At 33.1% G+C, this 15237-nt stretch overlaps 2 protein-coding genes across 2 annotated transcripts; one reads left to right on the top strand and one right to left on the bottom strand.

Annotated features, from left to right (window-relative positions):
• Positions 1–57: 57 nt before the first annotated feature.
• Positions 58–4619, bottom strand: LOC145316449 (uncharacterized). Its single transcript, XM_080156960.1, has 9 exons — positions 4421–4619; positions 3536–3884; positions 3255–3406; positions 2962–3105; positions 2492–2737; positions 1576–2160; positions 1222–1429; positions 547–776; positions 58–303 (listed from the first exon to the last, which is right to left on the bottom strand). Exons 1-9 carry the CDS (start codon positions 4577–4579, stop codon positions 100–102), a joined length of 2277 nt encoding a protein of 758 aa, XP_080013086.1. The 5' UTR covers positions 4580–4619; the 3' UTR covers positions 58–99.
• Positions 4620–5434: 815 nt separating this feature from the next.
• LOC145316452 (protein fem-1 homolog C-like) lies at positions 5435–13243 on the top strand. Its single transcript, XM_080156963.1, has 3 exons — positions 5435–6076; positions 6232–7908; positions 11886–13243. Exons 1-3 carry the CDS (start codon positions 6057–6059, stop codon positions 12199–12201), a joined length of 2013 nt encoding a protein of 670 aa, XP_080013089.1. The 5' UTR covers positions 5435–6056; the 3' UTR covers positions 12202–13243.
• Positions 13244–15237: the final 1994 nt, after the last annotated feature.

Raw genomic sequence — 15237 nt, forward strand, 5'->3', positions numbered from 1 at the left:
AAACATTAATTAATTTTTAAAATGCCCTTAGTTGTAATTATAAAACAAATTTTTGCCTTTAAGTCTTTAAAATAAGATGTCAGTAAATAAAAAGTTTCATCAACTAGTTTTCGTTTTACTTGCAAAATCAATAATTTGTCCAAGACATCGTCCAAATTCCTGGATAACCTGACGTTCAATTAGATCCTCCGTAAGCTGTTCCTTCTCCCCTTGTTCGGCCTGGGCGAGTAAACATTGACATGTGGCCTCAACTACCTCTTGGGTTAGAAATCCAAATGGTTGTCGCTTAAAGCTTGTATTTTCCTAAATTAAATTACCTAATCATGTAAATTTTTATATAGAGACAAAAATACAATCTACTACTTAGGCAGATACCTAGACATCCAATTACTGCATAGAACTACAGGAAACTAATATTTTATACTATTAGCCAAAAAAAATCAAATCCGCTGAAATATGGTAAAGGAGCACAGAGAATGATAAAAAATTAACCAGGACACTATAAAAATGTTAAACTAAAATTCAGTTTTAAAAAAGTTATCCTACCTCCATTTTAATAACAGGAGAAGCTTGTAATAATTTAGACTTCAGACTTGTTGTTGGCTTAAAGTGTTTCTCAGAAACATTCAGTGATTCGTCGGGCATTTGTTCTACAAAACTGAACGAGCTCATTTTGGAGCCGGTCACTTCGTCAATATTTTTGCATCCAACACATTTGCAAATATCCGTGCAGATTATCTTGGCTTCAAAACATTCACAGTAATTCTTTAGGCACCCTGAAATGGCGGTAAAATATATTATTCTGATAAAAAATAATTGGAAAGAGATCAAGATGTTAATTCGTCAACTAGTTCTCATTGACGCGACAATAAGGCCTCAATTCTCGGCTAAATACTATTATACAAAGTAATGAGTTTTTTTTCTAAAGCTTAAGATCTCTGAAATTTCTGCACCGAATATTTGTCATTTTAAGAGGAGCTTTATAAATGTAATGGTTGTTTTAGGCTATTTTCTTGACCTTCCCCGCCAAGGTTAGGGCAAAGCAACTAGTACGAAAAAAAGAGAACCGATTCTATAGGATACTAAGTCGAAGAAAAAAAAAGAAAGATAAAGGGTTGAAGGATGTATTTGCCCATAAACAGCCGTTACTCATTACCAGGCACGACTTGGACTATTTTTAAAAAGTTGTCCAATTAAAAATATGTAGGTAGAAGTTTCTACCTGATCTTTTACAGTTACAGCCTTTATTATGTCGCCTGTCCTTTTGTGCAGGATTTTTACCAATCTTTGGTCTAAAGGCATTAGGATTTCTATCCAAACATTGCCTTATGGACCGTTGTCTCTCTTCTTCATATTCCAGGTTGTTGTGGCAGTTGGTACAATTACAGTCGGCACAGAACTCACCAACAGCAAAGCAATCACAGTACAGCTAAAAGAAAAAATAATAAAGTTAATATGAATTGGATTATTATTTATATACAATAACAAATTTTATGACCTTCAGAAAGTTTAAAAGGCTAAGATTAAAGATGCAAAATCCATCCTGATCATTTGATACATTATACAATATCATACCTTTAAACATTGTGACTTTGTACAATTACATGGCTTCTTAACCCTTATTGCAGCTGAGCTTTGGTCTGTTGGTATTTCTCGTTTTATCTGCTGCAACTCTCGGATGGTGCTGTCAATACTTGCAACTCCTTCATTAACAGCAGCAGGTGCATTTGCTTTGATAGGAGTAGTTGCAGGTTTAGATACTGTTGAACTACTGATCTGTATTGGTAAGGTTTGAGCCACACCAGCTGAGTTTACAACTTTCACAAACTGAATCTGATTGGGACCTTTCTGTAAGTTCTTTAGTTCATCTGAACTTAACTGTATAATTTGGGGTCCTTTTTCTGACCTATCCGCTGAAACGGGAGCTGAAAGGACAACATTTTTATCACCCGTAAATGCTATCAATTTTTTGTCCGCTGTTCTAAATAATTGTCCTTGTTCTGGCTTAAATGTTTTTATGGCTGTTGGTGCCGTATTTGATGCTATTGTTAGAGGTGCTAGTTTTGGGAACTGTGCAATAGTTGCACTCGTGGAAACTTGATCAGCTATTAATTTACCATCGTTCATCAATCTAAATGTTTGTCCACCAGACCCAAGAACCTAAAAAAATAGAATAACCTTTTCTGTACGGCGTCGAATCCAAAAAATATCTGCTAGATAGAACTGATACTCAACCATACTGAAATAACATGTATAGCATCGAATTACAGATAATTTTCCACGAATAAAATTCATAAAATTATTACAAGTTTTGTAAGCCTGGGCCTTCGGCTATCGGGTCTACCAAAACAGGTTATAAACTTATAATTTTACAGTTTGATGTCCGCGAAAAGCTATCTATTATATTATGCGATAAATAACTATTACAATATCTGCACAATTCAACTATAAATAATAATTTTTATTCGAATCTTATGAAAAAAATGCAAACCTTAATTCCAGAAGCTGAATTTTGTACAGGTATGACAGTTTTATTGAGGTCTCCATTAACCGTACTGCCAACCTGGATAATTTGATTGCCAGCCAACGTCAACTTGCCACCTTGAGCAAGTTGTAACTGGCCTCCTCCGGTAACGAGCTGATTTCCTATTGGGTTCATCATTCTGATAACATTGCCGCTTCCTAATTTTTGTCCTGTTACTAGATGAATTGTTTGACCTCCTTGTAGTTGCATTGATCCTGTTTTGTGATAGGATAAAGAAATACATTTAACATGAGATGAGCTAGGGATATCATGAAGTATATCTTTAAAAGAAAATATTTTACAGAACTTAAAACTAATCAGAATTGATACTCCCCTTTAAAATGCCATGTCCTTAATATTCACCAAAACATATGTTTGGACATAATGTAAGGAAAAGCGTTTGATTTTTAATAAAAATAGATATTTCTTTTCCACATTCCTGGGTTAGCCGGAGCTATTGTCTGATTAGCTGTCTGAGGGCGTGGAGTTATAGTTTGCTGATTTTGTGCAGCGCCGGCTATACTTACTGTTTGTAAGGATCCGTCAGAATTTACAATACTTATTACTTGTCCAGGTTTTAACTGTGAAAATTAAGATTTTAATTTTATTTTTGTTTTTAATAAATTTGGAGCAGTGAAGGATATTTTGAATCTTTAAATAAAATGTGGTATTATTTATAACATTCATAATGTTTTCTTAAATAGGTAAAAAGTATCAAAATCTCACTTTCCTTGTTAATAAAATCTATTTTCTTTGCTTGTTGTACTTGAGCACCACCGATAGTCTGGGCTACACCTGCTACAGGCTTCGCAGAGGCAGATTGGATTCTTATTTGTTGAACTCCGGAAGTACCCGGCTTTGTCAGCTTTAGCTTACTAAACCCTAAAAGACAAGAAATATAAAACAAAATTATCTTTTCCCTATTTTATGATTATAAAATATGTTGAAACTTATTCTGATAATGGGGTTTAAATCATTATTAAATACTTTCTTATAAAAACTGTTTGCTACCTGTGCCGGCCTTAATTATTTGAATTGATTTTGCTCCCCCGATGGCAGGAGATTCTGAGCTGACACTAGAAGATACTTCAGCAGATGTTAATGAAGATGTTAACTTTGTTGAAGTATCCAGAGATATTTCTCTTAAGGGATTTAAAGAAGAATCATTACTTTCTGCTGCTGGTAAATTTGATGCAGGCGCAGCTGTGGGAAGATTTACATCCAAAGAATAATTGGGAATTTGTTCATCTGAAATATTCATCTGGTCCTTCATAAATCCTTCCATTTCTTTACCAATAGCTGCCATCTCAGCAATTTCTTCTTGGTTGTGAGAATTCATGTTAAAAGCCTCCATATCATCCTAAAATGAAAAATGGCTAAAATTAATAAATTGAGTGTTCAGTTGTAGCAGCCAAAGTTAAGACTAAGTTATGTCAGTGAAAATCATCATTATGACATGCATGAGCAAAAAAACACTTATGAAAAATAGTAGGTATCAAATAAATAGACTATGGTATATATTCACACTTATAGCTAAAAGTATTGTTCTAGATTGAAACAGAGAAACGTACTTAACATCAAATGAAATCTTTTATGAACCCATATAAAGGGGAGGCGAATGAGACATTTTTTTAAAACCAAACCTGAAATTCAAACAAAAAAGTACTTAAATTAGGCTTTAGTAGTTTCTTTGATAAGGTACAATCTGGAAATGCTGCTTTTTCTCACAAAAATTGACAATTTTTAATCATTTAATACAAACTTATTTTTTGGAACAAAAAATCCTTTTGATTGGGTTTTTAAAATTGTCTCATCCGCCTCCCCCGTTTTAAACTTTTGTGAGGTGCTTTGGTATTAAATCAAATGATCAATTTGTTGTTTATGTACAAAGCTTACCTGCATAGAGGCGAGAGAATCCAAATCATTTTGTGAGAAATGTGAGTTAGAGTTTGTGACAAGGACCCCAGCCTGTTGCAAGTTTAACAATTCTGATTCTGTGAGAGTCAGATTGGACAAACTGTCTGGATCCATGTTGTTTATTCCACCTTCCTCCATAAGGTCTGAAAATATTTGATTTAAGCTATTCACTTATATATAACTTGTATAACATAAATTTAAAAATTCTTATAATTAAATATATATATATAGTTTGAAGATTTGTTAAGCCGGCTTAAATCAGTAAGGTAATACAGGTTTTGCTTTAAAATATTTTCCTATTGGACAAATAATATTTATTTTAACTTTATAGGCTTGAATAATTATAAAATTGCAAACTTAAGCACATTTGTTTTCAGGTCAAATCTGGGCCACTGCCTTTTTTCTTGGCCTGTGCGCAGATGCTCCGTTTGTTTACATAGCTTTATGTAAAACTAAACTAAATGTGCTAAATATTCTTAATTAAAGAGCAAAAAACTATTATATTTTTTAAACTTGAAATCAAATTAATTAGTAATTGTATGTTTTTTATTTTCAATAATAAAATTGATAAATTTTGAAACAAAATATTTTTCAATTACAAATTATTTTTTTTTATTTTACTACAAGCCGTTTAAAATTGCGCCATATGCCGCGGACTATCCCACCACCCCTTTGGAAAGAGGTAAACAGAAAAATTAATTGAATTTTTTTCAAAAGATTTTTATAAAGTCAACTTTTTATAATATTCTTAAATTATAATTTTATCGATAAAAACTTATCTTGGTTAAATCTTAAGGTTTAAAAAATTTAATGGTAATAGCTAACTTAGTTTCTTATATACAAAAATTTCGTTATAAGAGAAATCGAGAATGGAGTAAGGGAAGGGGGGGAAATGGGGAAGTTTATTGATTTTCTATCTTGAATGAGGAGGCAAGATGGCTTATACAGTTAATTGCCTGAAAGGAAATCTATAAGCAAGACTTGGAATATGCTTTATAGAGACATCTAGGCCTCAGTCTGCTAACTATATAGTATAATAAGTGGGTGAATTATCAAATTATGCTTGAAAAAGTCTTATGTTACAAACAGTTTTCATTTTTGTATTTAAAAAAAAAAATTTGTATATTTATTGAAATGAAAAGGAACAAAATATTATTTCTTGTCCTACATAAGTTATTTTATAATTCTGAGAATTGAAATTGGAAATCTGTGAAACCTAGTTTAGTATCCGGCTAACCTCCCCAAGCACACACTGAAACTTGAACTTACAGACACACATACATGCTTACACAAACAAATATGGTCTATCACACGCACACAAGCATATATCCCACATATATGATATGAACTAGCACACAAACTGTGCGCGCACAGCAGAGCACTGTGCACGGCGCACGCACGCACACGCACACTACACAAGTGAAATCACACAACAGGCTGGTTTATTGTTATTCAATGGAATACCCACTCACACATTTTCTAGTGAAAATTTAACAATGAGCAGGTTCATTGTTGATAAAAGTATGATTTCATTCCTTTTCTCTGTGTTTTATTATACGTTATAAAGTGCAAAATATACGCAGATGGGTTCTGGCTCGCCACTTGGTGGGATGCTATGAACGTGAAATTCTATAGGTATGTTGGAGAAATCTAATCGTTTTATTTTCAGATTTAAACCTAATATGCTAACAAATTGATTTGGTAAATAGTTATATCCCCATTATCTAACTAAAGTATGATTTTAATCAAGAATTATCTTATTATCTCTGACAACCTTCATATGTTGATAGAGAACGAGGAGGAAAGTTGTTAGCGAAAATGTGGTTGGGCGGTGGGAACAATACCGCGCCCAACAACGCCAACAGCAAGATTGACATCCACAGCCACCACCAGCAGCTCTTCTCTGACCTCTACAATGAAGTCAGAGCTGTGGCGCCCTCCGCTCAGCTGACCCCGGCTATGCGGAGCCGCCTTGAGAAAGTGAAAAAATCTGATCGTCGCGCAGTCGTGTCTCGCCTCAAAGACGGCTGCTCACCGTTATTTATAGCCTGTAAGAAAGGCAATGTTGAAATTGTTGAATATCTTATAACAGTGTGTTCTGCGGATGTAGAACAACGAGGCCAGTATGAAGTTTCAGACGACCGTTCTGTTCACACAGTGACACCGTTATGGTGCGCCGCCGTTGCGGGAAAATATAGAGTAGTAGATCTGCTAGTGAAACATGGAGCAGACGTTAACAGCATGTCTGACACAGGTTCTACTCCTGTCCGGTCAGCCTGTTTCATGACAAATCTAGACATTGTGCGCCTCCTGGTTGGACATAACGCAGATATCCAAAAGCCAAATTACAACGGAGGAACTTGTCTCATAAACAGTGTGCAAAGTGTTGAACTCTGTGAATTTCTACTCCAGCATGGAGCAAACGTAAATGCTCAAGATATCCAGTGCAAAACAGCACTGCACTACGCAATCCAGGAGCATAGATTTGAAACCACTCGTCTTCTGCTCTCGTTTGGTGCGGATCCGTTTCAGGAATCCAGATACAAAGATGATGCTCTACAGACCGCGTGTCTTAAGGGTGCTCATGAGATCTTCCAATATTTGATTGACACATTGCCTTACAGCACTGAAAGAATTGCGTCAGCTTTTGAGCTGTTAGGATCAACATTCCTGGACGAGCATCATGAATCCCAACGTGCTTTACAGTATTGGAGAGCTGCTTGTGAAGTTAGAGAGCGTGCTGGTATTTCTAAGCAAATTCAACTTCCCCGTCGCCAGTACAGAAATATGAGCGAGTTTCTGGACAGAAATGATTTAGAAAGTCTAGCCTTAGATCTTGATTCAATGCGTATGCAGTCGCTCATTATTTGTGAGCGTATCCTTGGCGTCCAGCACAAAGACATGATCTATAAACTGATGTACCGCGGTGCCGCCTACGCAGACTCTTTGCAATATCAACATTGCATTGATCTCTGGATGTATGCCCTGGAACTAAGAATTGCAAAGGACACCATACTCTACTGTGATACTTGCTTTACGGCCCAGGCTCTTGTTAAGCTATTTCTTGATCTACAAGAGAAGAATAACACTGGAGTGCTGGCCGACCCTGTCAGAACTGAAGATGTAATTTACACCATCGAACTATTGATTGCCGATCTTGGCTATTGCAACCGTCTGCTGCAAGCCACCCCAGTTTTTAAGACGCACCAGAACAGCTGGGACAAAGCCCTGAAGATCATCAGCCACCTGCTCCATCTTGTTACACAGCTTCCTCGCGTGGCAACTCTAGAGTTGCAACTGAAGAGAAAGTTGTATCAGGTGTTGATTGGTCTTGATCCACGCACCACCCAGGGAGACACCTTGCTCCACCTGGCGGCCTCCAAGAACAATGTGCTGAAGTCTCAGAATATTTTTGATGAGAATGGTCAGCAGTCTGGTAACTTGTTCCCTTCTATTGAAGTTGTCAGGTAAAATTTTATCCTATTATTATATATATAAAGTAGTAAGGTTTTTCTTGTCTGTAGCATAAGATTTCGAATTCTACTGAACCGATTATGTTCTCCATTGGCATTTCATATAAGCTTCTTATATGTCCCTGGATGATTTTAGAATATTTAGCTCCTACATCCACACTTCGAATACATAGCTCTTAGATTCCAGGATCACAGCCGCTAGTTTATTATAATTGCCAAACGGAGGGGGGGGGGGGGGGGGGGTATGTCTAAAACGTCATTACTGATTTTTCAGAATTTGAATTTAGCCCTATCCTTTACCTTTTGATTTCTCGTTTTGATAAATGTTGGTATATGTATTATACAGGGTGATTCAAAATTAACTGAGTCTTCCGATTTTCTGATACAACCAATATGATTATGGAAAAACAATTATAGGTTCTTGTTCTCTATAAAAAAAATCAGGATTTCGGATCCGCATTGATTTTTTGCGGATCCGGATCCTCAAAATTTGGTCAGTGCGGATCCGGATCCTACCGGATCCGGTTCCGGATCCTTGACAATAAAAATAAAATCACCAAACCTTTCAAAAAATATTTATTCCTTAATTCGAAGTCAAAAATACTTTTAATTTTAAAGTCTGGACCTAAACCTTAAAGATTGGCTCTCATCAAGAGAATGTCTGAGATTGTATATAAATTTATATACATTTTTCCATTTTTTCCCGCATTTTTTTTGAGTCCAAGGATCAAGATCCGGATCCTTGGACTCGAAAATATGCGGATCCGGATCCGAAACCCTGAAAAAAATACATTAAACTTAGAAAAGGTGTTTTTTAATTAATATCTCTGGTAATAAAGGCGCATTTTAGAGCGTAAATATTTCAAAAGATGCGTATGATGCCTTTTTTCTGGTAGAATTTTGTGCCGTAAGGTTGGTTTTTAAAATTTATTTATTTGAAAGCAACATCTGAACACAGCCAATAAAATTTTCTACCAATTACACTAAAAATTTTATTTAAAATTGCCTCATTGAAATTAAATATTCAGTTTTTCTTTTTGTGTACTTAATAAACTTGACCTTAGAAATTTCTCATGTTCGTTCAACCCCTTCCCTCATTTATTCCTATAATCCTTTAATTTGATTAAGATATAAACTCATAATTTATCTATAATTTGTAATTAATTGTTTTTAATGAAAAAAATCAAACTTCAATAACTTTTTTTTTGTCAAACAAAAAGGATTTTTTTTCTTTTTACTATAACCTAAGTTATTAAAGAAGATTCTTTTACTGCAAATGCACCACAATCAAGAAATGTGAAAAATGACAAATTGCAGTTTCTTAAAAATGCTTTTGTGAGGAGCTAAATAGCATTTCACCTTTAAAACTCATAAAGGTACTTTTCTTAGACCTTTTTCTAAATTAATATTAAAATTCTACGATTTCTTATACATAATAGAAGAGTTAATTTTAATTTTTCTTGCACAACATTTTTCGCATAAAGCATTATTGGAAACTATGTACCTATCATAGAGGCCGTATTTTTAGAGATAATGGTAAACACCTTTTATAAAGGCGGGAGGCGGATGTGCCACTTTTTGAAACTAAAACTAAAAGTCAACAAAGGAACTCAACTAAAAAAAGAGTTACAGGTCTGAGATTTTGCATGGCAGTTGCTTTATAGGGGTACAATATGGAACTGTAAAGAAACGGCGGCGCAACCGCTGAAAACCGCCGTTTCCCGCCGAATTTTTTTTTGCAATTTCTCGGCGGTTTTCGGCGGTTGCGCCGCCGTTTCTTCACTGTTCCATATTGTAACCCTATAAAGCAACTGCCATGCAAAATCTCAGACCTGTAACTCTTCTTTTAGTTGAGTTCCTTTGAGTTTTAGTTTTGGTTTCAAAAAGTGGCACATCCGCCTCCCCCCTTTGTTGTACTTTTTTTACAGAGAACAAGGACATATAATCGTTTTTTCTGTATTCCTTCTGGTTGTGTCAGAAAAACGGAAAACGCAGTTTTTTCTGAATCACCATGTAGTTCTAATGTAATGTAATATCTAATTTTGATAGTCAAAATTATGAAAAGTTGAGTACCTATCAAATCTATATGATTCGATCTTTTATATTTTTATTATTTTAATTGAAAAGAAAATCTCTTTATTTAATTTTTGATTTCATCATTGTAAATAAACTCGTAATATTTTTTCAACGTTGTCCAGTAAAGGAGATATTTTTTCTGCCGAAGGCATTGGAGAAGTTATTTATCGCATCTTATCTTAGACAGCTTTCCGTGGATATTACAATAAAAAATTAAAACCATACTTGGTTTGATATTCTTAGAAAATTGTCTGTAATGCGATGCTATACATTATTTATCAGTATAACGGAGAACTGATTCTAATCCGGCGAATATTTCAATAGCATACTTTTGTTCTGTGCAGAAATTTGAACTTTATCTGCCATGCTATACAGATATTTCTATGTGTGGCTATTTGAAATTTTGCGTATCATGGCCATTTGCATCGGTTTCAACGGATTTTATTTTTATATCATTTGTTTTACCTAAGTAAAAAAAATATTTTTTTAATAAGAGGTTCCGCAAAGGGTTGGGTGAGGATTCAGGAATACACACTTCTTTTTTTGTGGAGAAATTGAATTATAATTGCGCTTTAAAAAGTAGAACGATCCATAAAGCCGTTTACAGACAAACATGTAAACACAGATACTATTACTTTAGTGTATGGAATTACTGATTTATCAAAAAATTGGAGCAAAAACCTGAGTTGGGTTCATAAAAAATACTAAATAGAATTGGTGAATTTAGAGTAGCCGAATCATCCACTTATCTTTTTATAAAATTTCTAATGTTGTATTAGAATTCTTCAATAAACGGATAGTTATACTTCTATAGAAACTTTTGAAGAAGTAGATCTGTACAAAATATTAAAAAAAAACTATGTACCGACGTGAGCTAATGATTTTGAACACCTTCCAGCAGAGATCTCAAGCTTTTTGTTGTTTAATATGCTAGGTTTCTATTTTTAAGTACTACCCGGTCTTGTGAAAAAAAATATGAAAATGTAAAAAGGAGTTGGTTCTATAGATCGCTATTTGAGAGGAAAAATTAGTGTGATTATTGTATTACCTTCCTCTTACGGCATTCGATGATATTTTTGCCATGATTCTTAAAATACATGGTAAAACATAAGGAAAAAGGATATCATATTGAACACTACAAAACATTTGGTATTATTTAGGCAGAAATCACTTATCATTTACTTTTCCCCCCCACAAAATCGTGGTCGAGCTTAATTTTTTTCCGTTTAAAAATATTTACCAGAAACCTAGAAAATGCCCAACATCATTGCTGAAAGGTTCATTACATTTCTTGCTCTCGTTCATGCATAATCACCATTAAGTTATGTCCTGTTTTTTTACTTTATAGGAAAAGTAGGTTGCGGGTCAGATTTGTAAAGGTGTGTGTTGTAAGGCTGAAAAATAGTAATAGAACGATAATATTCACTAAATATGTGTATTTCTTATTGAAAAGAACTAAAGACAAAAAAAATTTTCAAAAATTTAACATATTTTTTTATCGTTCTACTACTGTTCTTAACTTAAAACACACAACCTTTACGGATTTTACCCGCAACCTACTTTTCACTTTTTATTTTTAATAACTTTAATTCGCTCTTTCTTTCTGATGAGTATGTACAATGCATCCTGTTATATAAAGTAATATGGTTTTTTTTTGTCAAGCTTAAGATTTCAATAACTACTGAACCTATAAGTTCTCTCTTTCAGGGAAGCTTTGCATAGGTCCTAGGATGGTTTTAGGCAAAAATTATTTTTAGATTTAATCCTAAACATGGTTTTTACTATTTTTCTAAACTCTTCTTACCCCTAGATGCTAGAGGCACATCCGTTAATTTATATTAAAGGAAAGTACCTAAACCTTCTTATTTCGATGATTTACGTATTATAATTTTTAGATTCTTGCTTGACTGTGGAGCCAGACCCAACGCAACGAACTACACAGGATCCTCCCCTCTCTATATTGCTTCTCTATCCGTAAATTTTGACCAGTCCATCATAGAGGTTCTGCTGAACAAGGGCGCCCATGTCGACATGAAGAACAAGCACGGTGACCGGCCCAGCCGCCAGATGGAGGAGAACCCGCGCTGTACAGTATCCATAGCCCGCTACATGAGCCTCAAGTGTCTGTGTGCTCAGGTGATCACTAAGCACAGCCTCAAGTACCAGGGAGAGGTACCAAGTGTACTTGAGACCTTCATCCATGCACATTAACTTTAAAATATTTTACATCATCATTTAACAAACCCATTTAGGATCACAAAACTCCATAGAAATGATTGCATTTTTCTTATTTGCTAAAAACAAACTGATCTGTGATGTTACCAGTTTTTTTTTATTAAACATAATAATTATATATTTAAATCTTAACTGAATTAAATTATGCATTTACCTTAAAATAGAAATCCTGTTAGCGAAAATAAAACTAAAAGACCTTGATGTAATATATTTATGATACAATATCCATTACCAATAGCTTTTTTTGCAGCTAAAATATCTAACTGCCAAATAATACAGTATAATAGTACCACAATATTTGTAAAAAGATGATTAGCACAAAAATACCATTGTATGCTGAATATATAAACCTACGCTACTTATTTATGTTTGTCCTTTTTTTATATCAAGTTCGCTTTTGTATCTAAGTGCCTTTAGCAAAAAAACATTTCTGGAATAATATTCTGATTTTCAATAGTTTTAAATGTACCTAATTTTTTTTTTTTTGAGAAATTTAGATAAAAGATTTAAATATAAATTAGGACCAATTTTGTTTCCGTTTAAATTTCCTATCCTATTTGTATTTATCTTAAACTATTTAAACCTTATTCTATTAACGAAAATCTTCTAATATTATATGTATAATCCTTGCCCTATTTATCCTGTAACTTCAATTATTACTGTTTTTGAGTAATAATAAATACTTTTTATGTCCTGTATCCTACTAACCTATATCTATAAGATTAATTCTCCCGTAAAATAAGATTAAAATAAACCTTATTACTTACCTATGCTTGGATAAATGGGAAATTTTTAGAAAATCTTGCATTTTAATTGAAATTGTCAGCATTTATTCAAACATTTCATTCATCACCTATGTAATTTTCATATCCTTTATGATATTTTACACTTTTTTTTTGTAATGATTTGTATTGACTATTATTTTGATATTATCTTAATATTATTTTGTATTTATATGATTATGTAACATTTAATTGTCTTGTCAGAAGAAGAAAAAATACTTATTTGATGTGTTAAATCTGTTTTATATGTAAGTAAGAACTTAACTTTTTTGGGTTCAATTATAATTGCGTTCTTAATTCGTTCCTAATCGAAATCTATTAACAGGTTTTTAAATCTTAGCATTTGAGATTCAGCTAAGTTTTCAGTGAGTGAACATTTGTTTTTTTTGTTACAGAAAAAAAAACATAGTTCCAAGAAGAGGATTTGAATAAAACTTAAGTGTTCTAAGTGTTATTTTCTATTTAGTGATGAAAATACGATTAAAAAGTTTCATTTTGTACCATTTAGTTTTTGAAACACTAGAGGCTATGCCCCTAGAGGCCTCTATTCGACCCCTCCATTTTTTAGTTTAGTTTTAAAACAGCTATAACCTTTCCAGGGACTATGAGAAGTTACACTGTAAAGGAGAACCATATCGGTTCAGCGGTTACAGAGATCTTACGGTAGATACAGACAGAGATCCTGTTTCTATTATTTAAGGATAATGGTATCAACTATGTACTGTAAAATTAATCATTGTTAGATAGGTATGTTTACCATATAAAATAAGCTTATTAGTGATTTTTTCAATAATTTTCTTTATGATTTAGCGTTATTCTAAAACATGGGAAAAATTATTGTGTTTTATTTTACTGAATCGTTGATCCTTTTGCAAAGATGCTATGATTACAGGGAGGGAGGGAGGGGACATTGGGCTGTTTATTACTCTAGTCCCCAAAGTTTTATACTAACGTTTTCCTATTTGTTAGCTCAACAACTTTAGGGACTTTTATTTATTTTGATTGGTTGGTTCATTAAGTTGAGTGTCCAAACTTTTCACTTATTTACTGTTATCGACCGAAGGAAGAATTTTGTGTATCATAAATGGAAATTAGTTCAACTTAGAGGCCATTGTCTTATCCCTTTAGATCCCTGGAATATATGCCTCCAAACTCGGAATAGTTTTGATTAGGTTTTCCTTGGGACCTATTTGAATTGTACTGCTATGTTTTTCTTTTGTGTTGTAGGGCTGAATATTGATAAAATATTGCTTTTGACAAGACTTACTTACCAAATAAGATGAATTATTGTACAAAATTATTCATTTGTATTTCGTTGTTCTTGTTTTTATGAGAAAATATTAACTTTGCATTTAGATTTAAAGATGATTTTTAAAAGTAAACTTAATTTATTGCATTTCTGAATGTACCGCTTCTTTTTATCCACATTTTCATTACTTTATTACAAAAACTCGATTTTACAAGTGATTTTTCGTAAAATTATTAAGATTTTTTCAATCTATCGCTTATTTTACTTTTAAAAAGCAGTTTAGTTATCACTCAAATAAAAATTTATGCTATTTATTAAAATAGATTAACCAGTTATCGTTCTAGTTACTTTTTTGTCAGAAAAAAAAATAATAATTGACTTTGTGTGTATACATATATTTTTATATATATTTTGGATACTAATAAATTATCGTAAATCAGATGTTATAGTATCTGATATTGTAATTGATAAGGACGCTTAGAAATGATTATTATATTATTTCAACTTCCAATTTAACTTATTGTTACCTAAATAACGTTTTTTTGGCCTGAAATAACAAAAAAACTTAAGAAAAATTGTATTGTATTCATCTCTCTCACCCGTTTAATATCTAAACTTTGGTGAGATAATTGAATTTCCAGGGAGGGGTGTGGACATTGGGCTCTTTATTACATTGGTCCCCAAACTCTTTCAATGATGTTTTCATATTCGTTTTGGTTTAACAGACTTTGAGAGTTATTTAATTTGATTGGTTGGTTCATTTATTTGATTGTCCAAACTTTTTAAACACTAATTGTAATCTACAGAAGAAATTTTGTGTTTCATCATTGCACATCAATTTATCGGCCATTGTCTTATCCCTTTAGATCCCTGAGATTTCTCTATCTATGTTGAATAAGATCAATATATTTTACTTCGGGGGCTATATCATTACCTCCCCAAAAATTGTTAAAAATTTTAATATGAAAAATCTTTCCAAGT

This window comes from Acartia tonsa, chromosome 4, assembly GCF_053477335.1.
Source record: "Acartia tonsa isolate MP-2025a chromosome 4, ASM5347733v1, whole genome shotgun sequence".
Classification (NCBI taxonomy): Eukaryota; Metazoa; Arthropoda; class Copepoda; order Calanoida; family Acartiidae; genus Acartia; species Acartia tonsa.